General features: G+C 30.7%; 1 protein-coding gene across 2 annotated transcripts; it reads right to left on the reverse strand.

Annotated features, from left to right (window-relative positions):
- Positions 1 to 107: 107 nt before the first annotated feature.
- LOC133319258 (1-acylglycerol-3-phosphate O-acyltransferase Pnpla3-like) lies at positions 108 to 14596 on the reverse strand. Of its 2 annotated transcripts, XM_061522996.1 has the most exons (11): positions 14173 to 14596; positions 12588 to 12820; positions 12209 to 12397; positions 11969 to 12132; positions 11781 to 11880; positions 11387 to 11562; positions 10503 to 10607; positions 8981 to 9148; positions 4022 to 4151; positions 2426 to 2555; positions 108 to 1341 (listed from the first exon to the last, which is right to left on the reverse strand). In XM_061522996.1, exons 1-11 carry the CDS (start codon positions 14330 to 14332, stop codon positions 1178 to 1180), a joined length of 1719 nt encoding a protein of 572 aa, XP_061378980.1. In that variant the 5' UTR covers positions 14333 to 14596; the 3' UTR covers positions 108 to 1177. The 2 variants fall into 2 exon arrangements, with proteins under 2 accessions (XP_061378980.1, XP_061378981.1); XM_061522997.1 differs by lacking the exon at positions 10503 to 10607 and having other exon boundaries at positions 14173 to 14594.
- Between the last annotated feature and the right edge of the window lie 65 nt (positions 14597 to 14661).

The following is a 14661-nucleotide window of genomic DNA, read 5'->3' on the forward strand; positions in this document are numbered from 1 at the left end:
ATTATAATGTACCAAAATTAATAAGATTTCATGATATAAGTACGTATTGAATTTAAAAAAGAGGCGAATAAGTATTAGAGTTTAGTTGTTGTATATACGTTTGAATCTAAGATTTATATTTTGAACACTTACGATATTTCTACGAAGGGTTGATGGAGTCTGAGGTAAAGCTATCATATGTATTTTGATTGCATAATATTATTAATAAACACGAAATTACACAATAACTGATTATAAATATGTACCTAAATGTTATGTAGCAAATAATTCTTAAAAAATATGAAGGAATAAAAGTCATAATTTTTTAACATTTTTATTTATACTTGTGAGTTTTAAAAATACACAGTACAAATCACAATGTTGTATAACAAGATAAATACTTCTTTATATAGAAATGTAACAAAGATGCTTAGATTACACTAATATCTTCTATGTGCAATATACAAATATCAAATATTTATGTACAAAATTGATGGTCCCCCACACCAATAACTTATGTAACAAAAAACTAGAACTCTTAAAATGATTCGTGTAAGATAAAAATATAATATTGTTTTTTTTTTTAACAAATATATACATATATATATTAAAAATTAAATGATTATAAATGTCAACAAAAAAGTTTTTATTTGGTAACAATACAGCTTAAAGCTAACACCATCATGTATATTCCCACAAACTCATCTTTGTCAGAATTTTTTTTTGTTTCATATAAAAAGATTAAAATTTTATACTACTATGTTAAAATGAGTTCATAAAACTAGCTACATTAATAAATAAAACATTGTAATGTCCATTTAGTCTTCAGGTACACAAAACTTTTAAACAATTTTTTTTTTAAAGGAAAATTCAATGATAATCAAAAACCTTTCAACAAAAACCTAAGCCTTTATAAAAACGTTCAGTCATATAAAACCTCGTTTAAATTTATAATACATAAATCATATTAAGTTTAAAATAAAATCATTCTCATTCAAAATCACTGTAGAGTGAATGTAAAAATCTTTACTTTTTGTAATAACATAACTCCATTGCCCCCAATAATTTAATTTATACCTCTTATTCCTCACACCATTCTGGCACTTCCATACTGAATAAACGAATGAATTGATGTTGCTACCTTTATCATATTATGATATCATTATCATATGGTATGCGGTATCACAACTCAGTTAGACTATTCGGAATAAGTGTAAGTAACACACTGTCTGTCTGATTCCGGTTGATCTCCTTCACTGGAAGAGTTTGAAAATGACTGCCGTCTGGTCCACTCGCTCTCTGGGTCTGAGAATATGTTTCTGTCTTCTAAATCATCATCAGCACCATCCAAATCCAGTTCGTCTGTAGCAATTTAATTGTCTTAAAATAACTTTACTAGCATTAAAATATTAAAGAACTTGATTTTTTATGATCTTTTACTAAACACAAAACTCACGAGCACGATTTTTCTATCTGGGATGGTAAAAAAAATAATTAGAAACAAAAAAAAACATCAGTTTATCTCTTTTCATAAGATTTGATGTTATCAGAAATGTTTTCTAGCTAGCAACACTATTATCTATGATTTCAAAATGGCGATTTATGCCTGATATAGATGATATTTAAGTAAATGTAATCATACAAAACATGTGTGGCAGAGAATTAAAAAAAAAAAACATATTTCGAATCAATTTTGATAGGAATCTTAGAATTTAAAGGGAATTTTTTTATTATTATGGAAAACATTAAATATAATCTGTCGATCGACGCACATTGACGTCAAATCCAATATGGCTGATATTGAACTTGACTGGCCTACAAAACATCTTTACTTTAATCCTACTCCGCGCCTGGATGTAATGCGACATTGTGATAGGTAGATGAAAAAAAATGTAATTCTCTCTGAAGGTAAACTAAATAGAATAAGTCAAGGTTTTATTGGTATGTGGATAAAGTAATACGGTGCTTTATTATTAATATTGTCAAACGTATAATACGAACGATCGAATCGATTTGTTATAAAGATTATTCATAAAACAGCGTTCATTGAATCGCACTTTGATTTATCGATATCATAAGCTTAGTATTAAATGATAGTAAAGCAGATAATATTATTACTTGTACGACCAAGATAACCTTATATTACACTTCTTTAATATATCAAATAGAATTTAATTACGTGGCTACTGTATGCTCTATAAATACTAACAATATGAAGTAATTTATTAACAAAGTTAAATATTTTCCATAATTACTAAGTCATCATGTTGTATTAAAACCCTGGTGATTCCAGTCTAACTGGGAAATTGTATCTATAATAATCCTGGGAAGTTTTGACGATCGTAGAAGAGATCTTTTTAAAGCAGTCGCCTTTATTGATAACAGTTCACGTTATAGTGGTCGAGGGGGGTTTACATTCAGTTAGCATCAAAAGTTAGACCCTTACCGTCGTCGGCCATCAGTTCTGCCGACCAATCGTTGTCGAACTCGAGTTGCTTGTTGACATCACGCTCGGTTGGAGACTGTACCGCATCGGTGTCCGCGTCAGTGACGTCATAGATCTCCGTCATCTTCATCTGATGAAGATTAAACATTATTATTACTCTACTACATAAAATCTTTAATGGATCAAATTTTTTGTCACATAAAGTAATTTCTCTTACCATGACACAAAGGCATACATAGTATCAATGAAATATTTATTATCTTTCAAGATTAATTTTCCCTCTAAAATAGTTTTAGCTATAAGATATGGGTGCAATTTTTTTACGTCGGACTTCAATGACGCATCCGTTATCCGATGCGGTGCTAATTTCTGCGCAATTCTAGTAAACATCACTTAACATCAACAAAGAATCAGCTATCGACCGGTGAAAGGTTAAGTTGAACATAACAATAAGCGATGAACGCATCGGACCGCTTAAAAATAAACATCCTGATCTACAACGCAATTAAACTATGAATCATTCATGCATAACCTGGACCATGGTGGATCATTTGCATATGCAAGCTTTGTCCGCCGTCAATAATACACATGACATTTACATTTGTTATTATATTTTTTTTTTGTTCATATATTTTTCATTTCTTTGTGTTGTAATAAAATAACGATAAACGGATAACCTTTTTCCGACTGACGTCTTAGATTTTTTTTTTTTTTGTAATTGAATGAATATTATGGATATGTAATAAAAACCGTAACAAACAAACGATAACCGGTGTCAGAGGGCGCGGCGTGTGAACAACACTATCGTAACGTCATTTTATTGGAGAAAGAAATATTCATATATATATTTAAACAAAATAAAATACCAATAAACAACATTTTTTTTTTAATATTAATATATATATTTAATGTGTTTATAAGATAATGCCATAGAATGGAATTACTTTTAATCCCTGATAATTATCTAAACTATAATCTGAATATAGAACAAATTGTATTACAAACATTAAAATCCATTTCAGGTCAAATTCAAAATTCAAAGGGTTAGTATTATAGTAAGATATTTGTTTATTTCAGGTAAACATAAGCTTAACAAGACGTGCACATTACATGCGTGTAATGCTTTTGTGTTAATTGAGATTCGTTTTTTTAAAGTGAAACTTGAATCTTCTAATGCGACTTCCAACACGGTTGCGTTGAACGTTTAACGCTCTAGGGGGTGGGGGGGGGGAGAGAGAGAGCGAGAGAGTATGTTTGGCGCTCGAACGTATGCAGGCAATCAATAGTGACTATAGTAAGTAATATGTTAATAAAATTTGTCTTAAACAAACACTAAAAATTCCTTAAAAATCGATTTCTACCCCTCCCTCTCATTCCAACATAACGAAGTTTGACTTCTACAATTTTTTTTATTATTAAAGTCAATATCGTGCGTTCGGAACCTAGTTTTAATGACTGTATCATCACGTTACGATAGTTTTAATTTTTTTTAATGTTAGATTTATAAGATAGCTGGAAATTCTTAATTAAATAGTTCCAAATAACGATTCTGTGTCTACATACGATGCCTTCCATTTTCCTAGTTCTCGTTCTTACCTTATTGTCACTGTCCAGATAGTAGTAGGCGAGTAGAGCGTCATTGTGAGCGGTCACGTTCAGGATGTGCTCAAACGTGTCTGCCTCCGCCGGCATATCGTTATACGTCACGCGCAACTCGCTCGCACGCCTGGAACATATATATTCTTAATGTATTTTTAAATTACTTAATTTTTATGCTAATTTTAATGTAATTCCTTTGCGTTTTAAACATCAACATGACGATACATTATCCTATTCTTGAAAACAAATTGGCTTTCATTTTGCTAGAACTTATTAGATTCTGATTGGAACTGTTTATAGTACGAGTATTTTATAACAAATATTTCTTTTGTTTTCTGATTGAAAGATTGCATAACCAAAAAGTGTTGACCCCTTATTGATGTAATGCTAACATTCTATAGCTTTACTGATTTTTGTAATTAAATGTGTATGGGACCAGTACTAGAGTATAAGGAATATAGTATTTGTAATACATATATATGATTTATATAAAATTAGATAATAATAAAAAAAATCATTGTTTTTGAACCGTTAATTTATACTGACAGCGATATCTTAACGTGTGACGTCATAATTAAAATTGTATAATAAACAACGTCTTTTTAATAATAATATTTAGATATAGATCAATTAATTAAAGTATATCTAAGAAAAATAATTATAATCGACCTTGAATAAAAACTAAGACATTTTCCTAATAAATATTTCTTTGTGATATCATCATAGACAATGAAGAATTTATTATGTTCTAACGCTCTTTTGTTTTACTGACGAATAATAGCAACATCGTTTGTCACAACAAGATTCATATATAAGAATATTTCTTTTTAAATATTAAATGACAGTAACATGTTAGTTGTTACGTAAGAGTAATAGCCGAGATAAACTTGCTTGTAATATGCAAATATTTATCTTAATAATCCCAACCAAAGAACAATAGACGTAATTTGCAATTAATTATAAACGGAGCAATTAGAAACAGGCAAAGGAATATTAGGCTTTCGTTTTGATTTCTAAATATTTAGAGATGTTTTTATTACAACTAATCATAAATAAAATATAAATTTTAATACATTTTTTTTTTTTTGCGCGATAATATCTTGCTATGGTTGTCATAAAACAACGAATTTTGACGTATGCATAATTTAAATAATAAATAAATGGTATAAATTAAAATAAATTTAAATTTATTATGATTTAGAAGAGACTTGAATAATAATACTACACGGTGATCTCGGATGTAAAATTTATGCTTGCCCCATGTAATGCATTGTCACATAATATACGTCGCGTGAATAGGTTTTCATTCACAATTTACAATATTAATGTATACAAATGGGAAACGGGAAACGCTTAGTCTATAGTAACGGTGTAAAACTTGTACTAAGAATACGAACCGTAGTAATTACTATGTTATAAAAAAAAAACAATTGTTATTATTAAAAAACCCCGTATTTATCCTTAAACTTCCATCCGATCTGAACCCTTAGCCCCGATATCGTGTGACGTCTTCGTCACAGCGGGGTCGGTATCATGACACAATTTATATTATCAGTGGAAGTGCGCCGCTGATAACGCTATCATAACTTTCCTTGCCAAAACTGATGTTAGGTGACTGAATTTTTTTGTGCGAAAACACATAACATAATGTGTTCGTGATATTTATAGACAATAGACAATAGACAATAGTGGTCGGTGTGCTTAGAAGTTAAAAATATTTTTGACCTCAGACCTGAACATATGTTAGAAAATTTAAAATATTATTTTTCGTTCACTCCTTGTCCTGTCGGATGGTGTCAGACCCTACAGTATACTTTATTAAAAGTGTTTCATACTGATTTTTTTTTAATCGTAACTTTAGTTCCCTGACATGTGACAAGTAATCTCTAGATTATTTAATATAGAATAATTATCCGTAGATATTCCTACAGCACGAGTATTCTTGTATTAAGACATCCATGTTCTGAATATGATAGCATTTGTTGAACTATCAGTTTGTATGAAAACTTAAACATTCCCAGAACTTCAAATTAGAGTTACCAGTTACCCAGACCTTAAGAGTTAATTGGAATGCCTAGTAAATATTAATCATTTATTCAATGAATACTTAAAATTCAACAGAAATATATATATTTATATAACTTGTGCAATATTTCCCTCAAATAAATACATAATGTAGCTGGAAGGTTTTGTTTCAAGGGTTCATTTTAATTGTTTTTTACGTACGAAATAACCCCTTTGTCAGTATCATTCTAATCTCCTGCGATCAATTCTTGAATACACTCCGTCCATAATTAGATTTTAGAGACTATTTTTTCGAGATAATGTTACAATGTTTCGTGATTAAATTAAACAATAAATTTCTTCGAAAACAAGACCTGGGGAATAGATTGTGAAAATAATACATATGGCGTAAAGATAACATTGGTGTTGCCAATTACAATAAATGGTCTGTTTAAAAATATATTAAATAGATATAGTAACTTTGCGTACAATTTAACGTAATTTATTTTATATATATTTTTCTTAAAAAGTGTAAATATATTGAATAATACTTATATATTTTTTTCATATTCGTAGCTTTAAAGATGATAATTGTTTCCAGAGATAGTTTATTTTCGTCTCTTTATTACTTAATTTTATATAGATATAATGTTAGATATATTTTTATTTATACCAACGTAGAATCAGTTTCTTATAAATATTCATTTTACTAAACCAATTTTGTCTGGAAAAATTTTTCGACAGCTAAAATAACAAATATACCACATTTTAATTATCATTTATATTTTTTGGTCTAAACAAAAAATACACAGATAAAAAATATAAAGTATGTATATTCATATAGTCTATGGTTTGGACAGCGACTAAACGTCATCCAAATGTAATATGTAGGTAGATTCCAACCGCTTTTGTGTTTCAAATACACATACGTACCTTTACCATTACCATATAAAAAAAGAAGTTAACTTCAAGAAAAATAGGATCATTTTACAATGCATTTATCGATTAAAATAAAAGTTTTACATCACTGTACGTTCTGAAACCGTAAGTGGGACGAAATACAATAAAATAGATTATCGCGTGATAAATAATATGTCGTTTGACAGCACATAAGGTCATTACGTTAGTTCCGAAAGTTATTGACACTCGCGGATTAACCGATACACGGCAATAAACTTTGATACAGCGATAACACATTTCAATGTTAATCATGTTGAAAGAATGATTGGACTTCGACCGAAATAATATCCTTATGAAATTTCGACGGTATGTTCTAGACACAATATACGATTTTAACGGACAGCATTGCAACTGTTGTGCAAAAAAAAAATTAATAAAAAAATCAAACATTCACAACGCTTGGACAGCATAGATTTAATTACACTTATTATATTATTACGACATAATTTTTCAAACAACGCCAACATTTCTATTAAAGTAGATCTGATTATGATAATTATTGTCATCTGAAGGTCACGTTTGATTAGATTTTGAACGTAATTTAAACCGATAATAAAGTAAATTCATCAAAAAGATAACATCATGCAATTTATAATACTTTAAATATGCATACATTTTACGTGCATGTGAAATTTTATTAAATAAAAATAATATTTGTTTGCGAATGTCATTAGGTGAAACGAAATTACGCTTGGATGCGGACATGATTACTCATCCATTATCTTTTTACGTGAATTTCACATATGCATATAAATACGTGTCCCGCAATAATAAACTCCGCTCATATATAATATTTTCTTTAATATTATGTAATATAATTTATCATAACACATTTAATACGCGTCTGAAAACTACAAAGATACGTCTAATTGATCTGTAGATAAATGATAAGGTGATTGCTCCGTGAAAACGTAACTTTTTGTACACGAAATATTTTACACTTGTAATTCTATATTTGTGTTTAAGTTTTCTTTTAAAACGATTCGTTGTAAAATATATTTCATCAGTATACATCAGATACTTTTTTCCGAGATAAAAATTACAAAGGCCACGTATTTATTTATTTTTAATTTATAGATATATACAATAAGTAATACAAAATGTGCTTAGAAATCTCAGTGAGCGGTCATGAAAAAGGTCCAAAGTACGGAGACGATATTTTTTATTTCAAACATTGTTAGATCCAATAGGGACTAAAATTTCGCTGTAAACAACTATAGTTGTAGTGAAAATAGTCTGATCCACAAAGCCGACTTTACATAACTCTTGGTAACATAATATTTATTTTGATTTCTGAACTGTGGAATAAAAATTTTATATATCATTCATGGTTTAGAAATAAGATTAGCACGCTTATTCCAGGTTTTCATTGTTACACTACAAACGAAGCGTTTCCCGTTTCTCATTAAATAACCTACGTTAATACTATAAAATGCGAAGATTTGTCTATGAAAACTGAAAACGCTCTGTATCTAGTGTGGCCATGCGAACTTAGACTAAGCATACAAAATTGTTTTTGTAATTTCTCAGCTCGTTCTTTTAATGGCAACCTTGAAAAATATACAATACTCCTCGAGACTATAGACGTGATTTGATTCAATAGAATATGACTTGTTCCGTTTAAAATACTTCTAATATTTTTGTAACCTGAATATACATATACATATAGTTAAAGAACATCACCAAGAACAGCTGCGATGATTGTTGATGCATAAAATATATCTGTTTTATATCTGTATGGTTAACATCGAGAACATTCGACTTAATAAAACTAAGTAAAAATAATAAAACAAAAAATATATTGAGGAAATCCTTTTGTTAAGTTATTTATATCGACTCTAATCAGCAGATAAAAAAATGTTAAAGCCATCGGAAGAATAAGTTAAAATTGATTAGTAGAAAAAACCTCTTAGTAAATTTCGTATTTGTTAGTTTTTGGGAACGTCTCCAGATGGTGGAAGTCTTATTTTTAATGATGGCAGTCTCGCTTACCTCCTGTCCAGACGATGTTCGTCGCGGTGTTCCTGACTTAGCTTGTAGTATATCCGCGCAGCCTCCGAACGGTCGGGAGCCGAGTACAGGAACCCGTGTAACTGACGAGCAATCTGCCAACTAACCTTCCACAGGGTCTTGCTCATCTTTGGTGTGCATGCTACGAATCTACAGAATGTTCATACTTGTATCAGAATTTATGGAAATAAATGATATGGTTATACGGACAGATTGGTTTAATGACTGGTTGATCACACAGTTGGTTGATTGGTTCTGTTTTGACCATCCATTCACGATTTGTCGCTATGGATGTAGATAAGGCAATATTATTTTAATGTAACATTTTGAAAAAATATTATCATGAACGCTTCCATCATTTTTCATGGCACTGTTCCATATCAATCAACATCAACATCAACAATCAACACCGAACCGACATCTTCAGTATTTATTAAAAAGGTTTATAATTCTTTATCTACTTTATTTCATATTTTTCTGACTTGCCATGCATCAAACGAATCACAATATTATCAACTGTTGCCATAGGTATAAAATACTATAATAGGTATAAATGGCATAAAATTAGCTTTACTTATTTAGGTAAATAAAGTGTTTTTAATTTAAAATGCGGCTTATCCAATAAATGAAGTTGCATACAATGTCGAGGCATAGAACCGGTCGATAAACGCAGAGAAAGCTGTAGAACTTGTTTTAACAATTTCTCTTAATGAAGACAATTTTATGAAATAAACAAGAATACCCTTTTACCTATAAGATATATATTTTTTATACCGCTAGGACATTCCCGCAAATTATTTAACCTTTTTTTTTTATAAACACATTCGCATTTATAACACTGGCAGGATATGTTTTTTTTTTAACAAAAGTTAAGTTTTTAAACAAAAAAAAAAGTTAACAAAACTGAAAAACAGGAAATTACGATACGTTGTTGGATGTGTTATCAAATAAAGCTAGGATTTTATTGTGGTTTTACTTCGATATCAGTAGAACCTCGAGGTCATTTGATTATCGTCATTCTATAATAAAAAATAATTTATATAAAATGTATTTGTTTTTTATTTTTTTTTTTACTAAAAATTCATCCGACGTTAATTTAAAATGTTATACAAATTATATATTTTTTTAGTTTAATGTAATAAATATTACGGTATCTGAACCTTCACCAAATAAGACAAATATTAAACCCAAAAAAAAAAAAAGTGCATCAGAATCAAAACTTAACACTCACATACATCAAAAACTGTCAGTATTAGCTGCGAACTGGAGAACACAAAGACTTAGTTACAGAACGGTGAGTCACCCAAACATAGTACAATTAAAAGCGATCTATTAACAGACCAGACTTGATACACTTCAGTACATAAGCAAGCAAGGGTCTCAACACCCGCCCACTATCTCGATGACGCTGTCAAAGCCACAGGGCTAACAACAATAGCCAGAACAAAAAAAAATAAGCAAGCTATAGAAAAATCCTCCACCAAGTATCAAAATTGACACTAACCTAGTCATAACATTGTTGTGTCGGATACATCTCTTCCTAAGAACACGCAAATTCCCCATCACCTCGAACTGTGCCGCATGCCTCTCTACTTTATCACCGATATAACTAAAATTTAAAGCGTTAAGGGACATGCGATATCTGTGGAAACACTCATAGCAAATGTTGATTAATCTTCTATACTGTAACAATGTATGGCTGTGACAAACGTTACGTCCTCCAAGACAATATCGTCAGAGTATTAACATAGCACGATGCCGTCAAATGTTCCCCGTAATAGCTCATGATAATGTAGACAATATCAGCCAAAGACGATATTCCTACATATGTCAAGTTAATAAAATCATGAATCATCAAGAAACAACGAATTAAAAACGTCCAAGATCAGTTAGAAGACCGTCACACACTCACAGTATTCATTACTGGCAGTTATCAAGCTCAAACTGATCTCGATTTTAGACACGAAAAAAATATATAAAGGCTTGTATACATTTTCAATTGAACTCAATTTTTCAAATAAAGAAAAAAAGGAGACACGCAAAAATTATCATGTTGGGTGAAATATTATAAAAAAAATGTATCATATAGATGACAAAAAATTTGTTATCAGTTTTCATGTTGGACACTTTCATCGAAATAAAATACGACAAACATTTCATATTTTCATCCCAATTAAGTGTTTATGTTTAGAAGAGGAATCACAAACGAGAAACAACCGCTACAAGTTCCAAAACGACCAAACTCAATGCTAGCCAACAAAAACGCTCATAACCAGAAATAACCGATTACATTGGTGAAGATCGAAATGATGATCGTGTTCATCAAATTGAAATTTATAAATAAATTATCAAAAATAATATATACATATGTAAAAAATATAAACTCACTTGGTAAATGTAGCGTACATGACGTCCACTGGGACCCTGTACGGCAGCGTCAGTAGTGAAACACATCGCATGCCTCTCTGTCTCATGACCCAGTTGACGAGGCCGGTGTTGGCGGACTCGATAGCGTTCTGGAAGATTGTCATCACTGTGTCCGGGAGATCATCCACTAGAGCGTCCTGGAAACAAGCTGGAGTACAGAAAAACTGATGGATTGACAGAAACCTCTATGGGAACGAGAGATGATGTCGTCGGTAACATCCTGGAAGGGACAATCAAAGATATCTGACTCACTTTTGGTGATGATGATCAAAGTTAAACAGTTTTTTGGATGCTTTGGTCCTAACAAGTTTTTGTGGAACACAATCACTGAGAGAAGGGATCTCCACCATCTTACCTGCCTGTGTGTTTTACATTCCTCGCATTCGGGATCGTAATCATACGTCTTATCATCGAGAACATCTTGTAACTGGTAGGTCGATTGAACAGCAAGACATCTGGCGAAATGTCATGTTACGATATAATGCTTAAGTTCCTTTAAAATCACCAAACAACAGGAATAAAGCCAAGCTAATATTCAATTACCTAGTGCAGCTTATCATGTTGTTTCTGTGTAGGAAGCGGAGAGCATCGTCGAAACCTTGCTTACACATATTGCTGAGAACCTCAGGTTTTGGTGGAAATAGAATCCTAGCGAGACGGTTTATGTTTTGCTTGGACAGTTCTATGCTGGTATTGGCTAGATTCACCTGCGTGAGGATAGTTTTTTTAAAATAAGAACATAACATAAAGAAAATCAATATTATTAGATTATTCAAGACGTACATGGAATAATTGCGAGCTAAGGTCTCTAGGACAGATGTCACTTTCGCCGCAGAAAGGACTGACGGTTATCGTATTTTCATCCAAAACGGGTAAATTATCACTGAACCCTCCGTCCATGTACCTTATACCGTGAAACCGGGGCGGCAGCATCCCGGAGAAAACTGGCACGAAACATGACGCTAGCAGAGCCTACAAAACCATAAATAAATAACTTAGCGTCTATATATAGAAAGTGAATTAGACGTGGTAACATTTTATCGTTTTGTATTACGAACTTAAATCTTATCAATAAACAACAACGTTTTCAGAAGCATATCAAAACTGATATCACGTAGAATTTGGTATACATGAAAGAAATGATAAAACTGGTAACACTTACTTGCAACAAATCCTCTCTCGTAGGAAAATCCGTGACAATTACGTTCTTGCCATCGTAAACCCGGGTAAGCGATATATGGAGCTTCCCACTGACGATTTTATGAGCGTCATGGGGAAGATACTTCTGCATACTGTCCAGAAGTACATTTTGAATGCTAAATGAAGGACTGAACGGTCCAAGGGATCCCGCCCTCGCTTCACTAACCACCCTCAAAACGTCGCTCGTTATCTCGCCTACAACAATCATATTTGGTTATACCTATACCTATGCCAATACAAGATATTTTTCTATAACTGGTATATCAATTTATTTTCTGCAATAATTTAGCAATAATAGAAGACAGTATACAAAAAAATTATTAGATTTAAAATTTATTTCAGCCATAACAAAGGAGGTAATGAAGTTAGGCATTAAAACAAGGACCATGTTTGCCTTATATTTTAAATGTTGCCAATCAATGTCGCAAGTGTTAAATTGTTTTTGAAACATGCTAAACAATGTTTGTTAAAACTAAAAAAAAAATATTTCATGAAGAAACATTGTAGGCTTTCCGTGGGAGTCCAATCTGTTGTTTACAAATACATATTTTGTAGACAGGATATTTTGTGTCAAATTATTAAAAATTTTAAAATTTTATTAAAAAAAATTATTCAAGAAATAAAAGGAATCAATGCAAAAAAGACAAAAGACTATCATCATCAAACAGTAAAGTTAATACAAAAACCGCAATAAAATTAAGGTTTTAAAAAATAAACTTCGATTAATAATTTCAAGCTTACAATACAGATTATATCAAAAATACAGCATATATACCATAATATTTCTTTTAACAAAGGAAATCTAAGCATGAGGTACTATTTGATGAAAAAAAAAAACAATTTGTACAAAGCTTTTATAACTTAGGTATACCTTTATAATATTAATACCAAGCAGTAGAAGGACGATACCGAATATTTAAATTATCAAGTTATGGAAACGCTGTCTCTTTGTTTGTAATAGTATTTTAGTTTTTATCAACACGGAGTATCTGGGAGTATTATTTACTACACGACGGTAAAATTTTGATAAATATTATAAATATTTACTTGAAAATCCAGCGTCTTATCATCGTTTTAAATTAACATGCTAATGTCATATTAAGCTGATTTAAAGGTGTGTTAGGTGAAATTATTATTGGGTTCAACCACAACAATTTCTTGTCCGTCCATCATGTAGGTGAATTTGGTAAGCAAAATAAGTAAAATTCATATTAGAAAATCACTTATGATGTGGCTTCTTATCTTATAAGTAATAGTGTCTTATATGAAATTAAAATTATATGAAAATTTTAAGGCACATATGACATATTGTAGGAGTCATTTCAATTTATGATCTCTTTATTTGAAACAATCCTTTATCCGACCGGTGCTAGTAAGTAATATGAGTATTTACTTTATTTTAATGGAGTTTTGTTTTCAAAATCAATGAACTATTGTTTTTTAAATTGTTTTAATGACATGGGTAATTTAATTTAAATTCTTTTGGTTGAAAAATTATTTGAAATCATGATTAAATATTTCTAACAGTTATAATTATTATAACTCACCAATAGGCAAATCACAGAGCAAACAGCAGGCTGATACTGCGCCAAAAGAAGCTCCTGAAATTTTCCCTATGAGCAAATGAGGTGCATATTTTTTAAGACACACTGCAACACCAACATGGTAAATGCCAAGAAATCCACAACCGGCGAAAGATAAGTTCATTATTATGCAAGCAAATATTTTTTTCAAGCAATTAATTCAGTTCACTGCACTCCACCACACTAAATAAAACAAGAAATAACACAGAGCTGATATTTTAAATCTTATCAGATCACAAACGTAATGAGAATTAAACAATGACGATGTTTATAGCGATTCTTATTGACAACACGTCTACTACGTTACTAATCACTGATCTTAATGGTGAAAAGTTGAAAACTAGAAATAAAAATAAACAAAAAATCCGTGATACGTCGTCATATAATATGATAACAACAAATGTCAAATTTGACATAGACGTTTAGATACTTTTTTTTTGTTAAATTCGTTCC

Source organism: Danaus plexippus, chromosome 15, assembly GCF_018135715.1.
Source record: "Danaus plexippus chromosome 15, MEX_DaPlex, whole genome shotgun sequence".
NCBI classification, from domain to species: Eukaryota; Metazoa; Arthropoda; class Insecta; order Lepidoptera; family Nymphalidae; genus Danaus; species Danaus plexippus.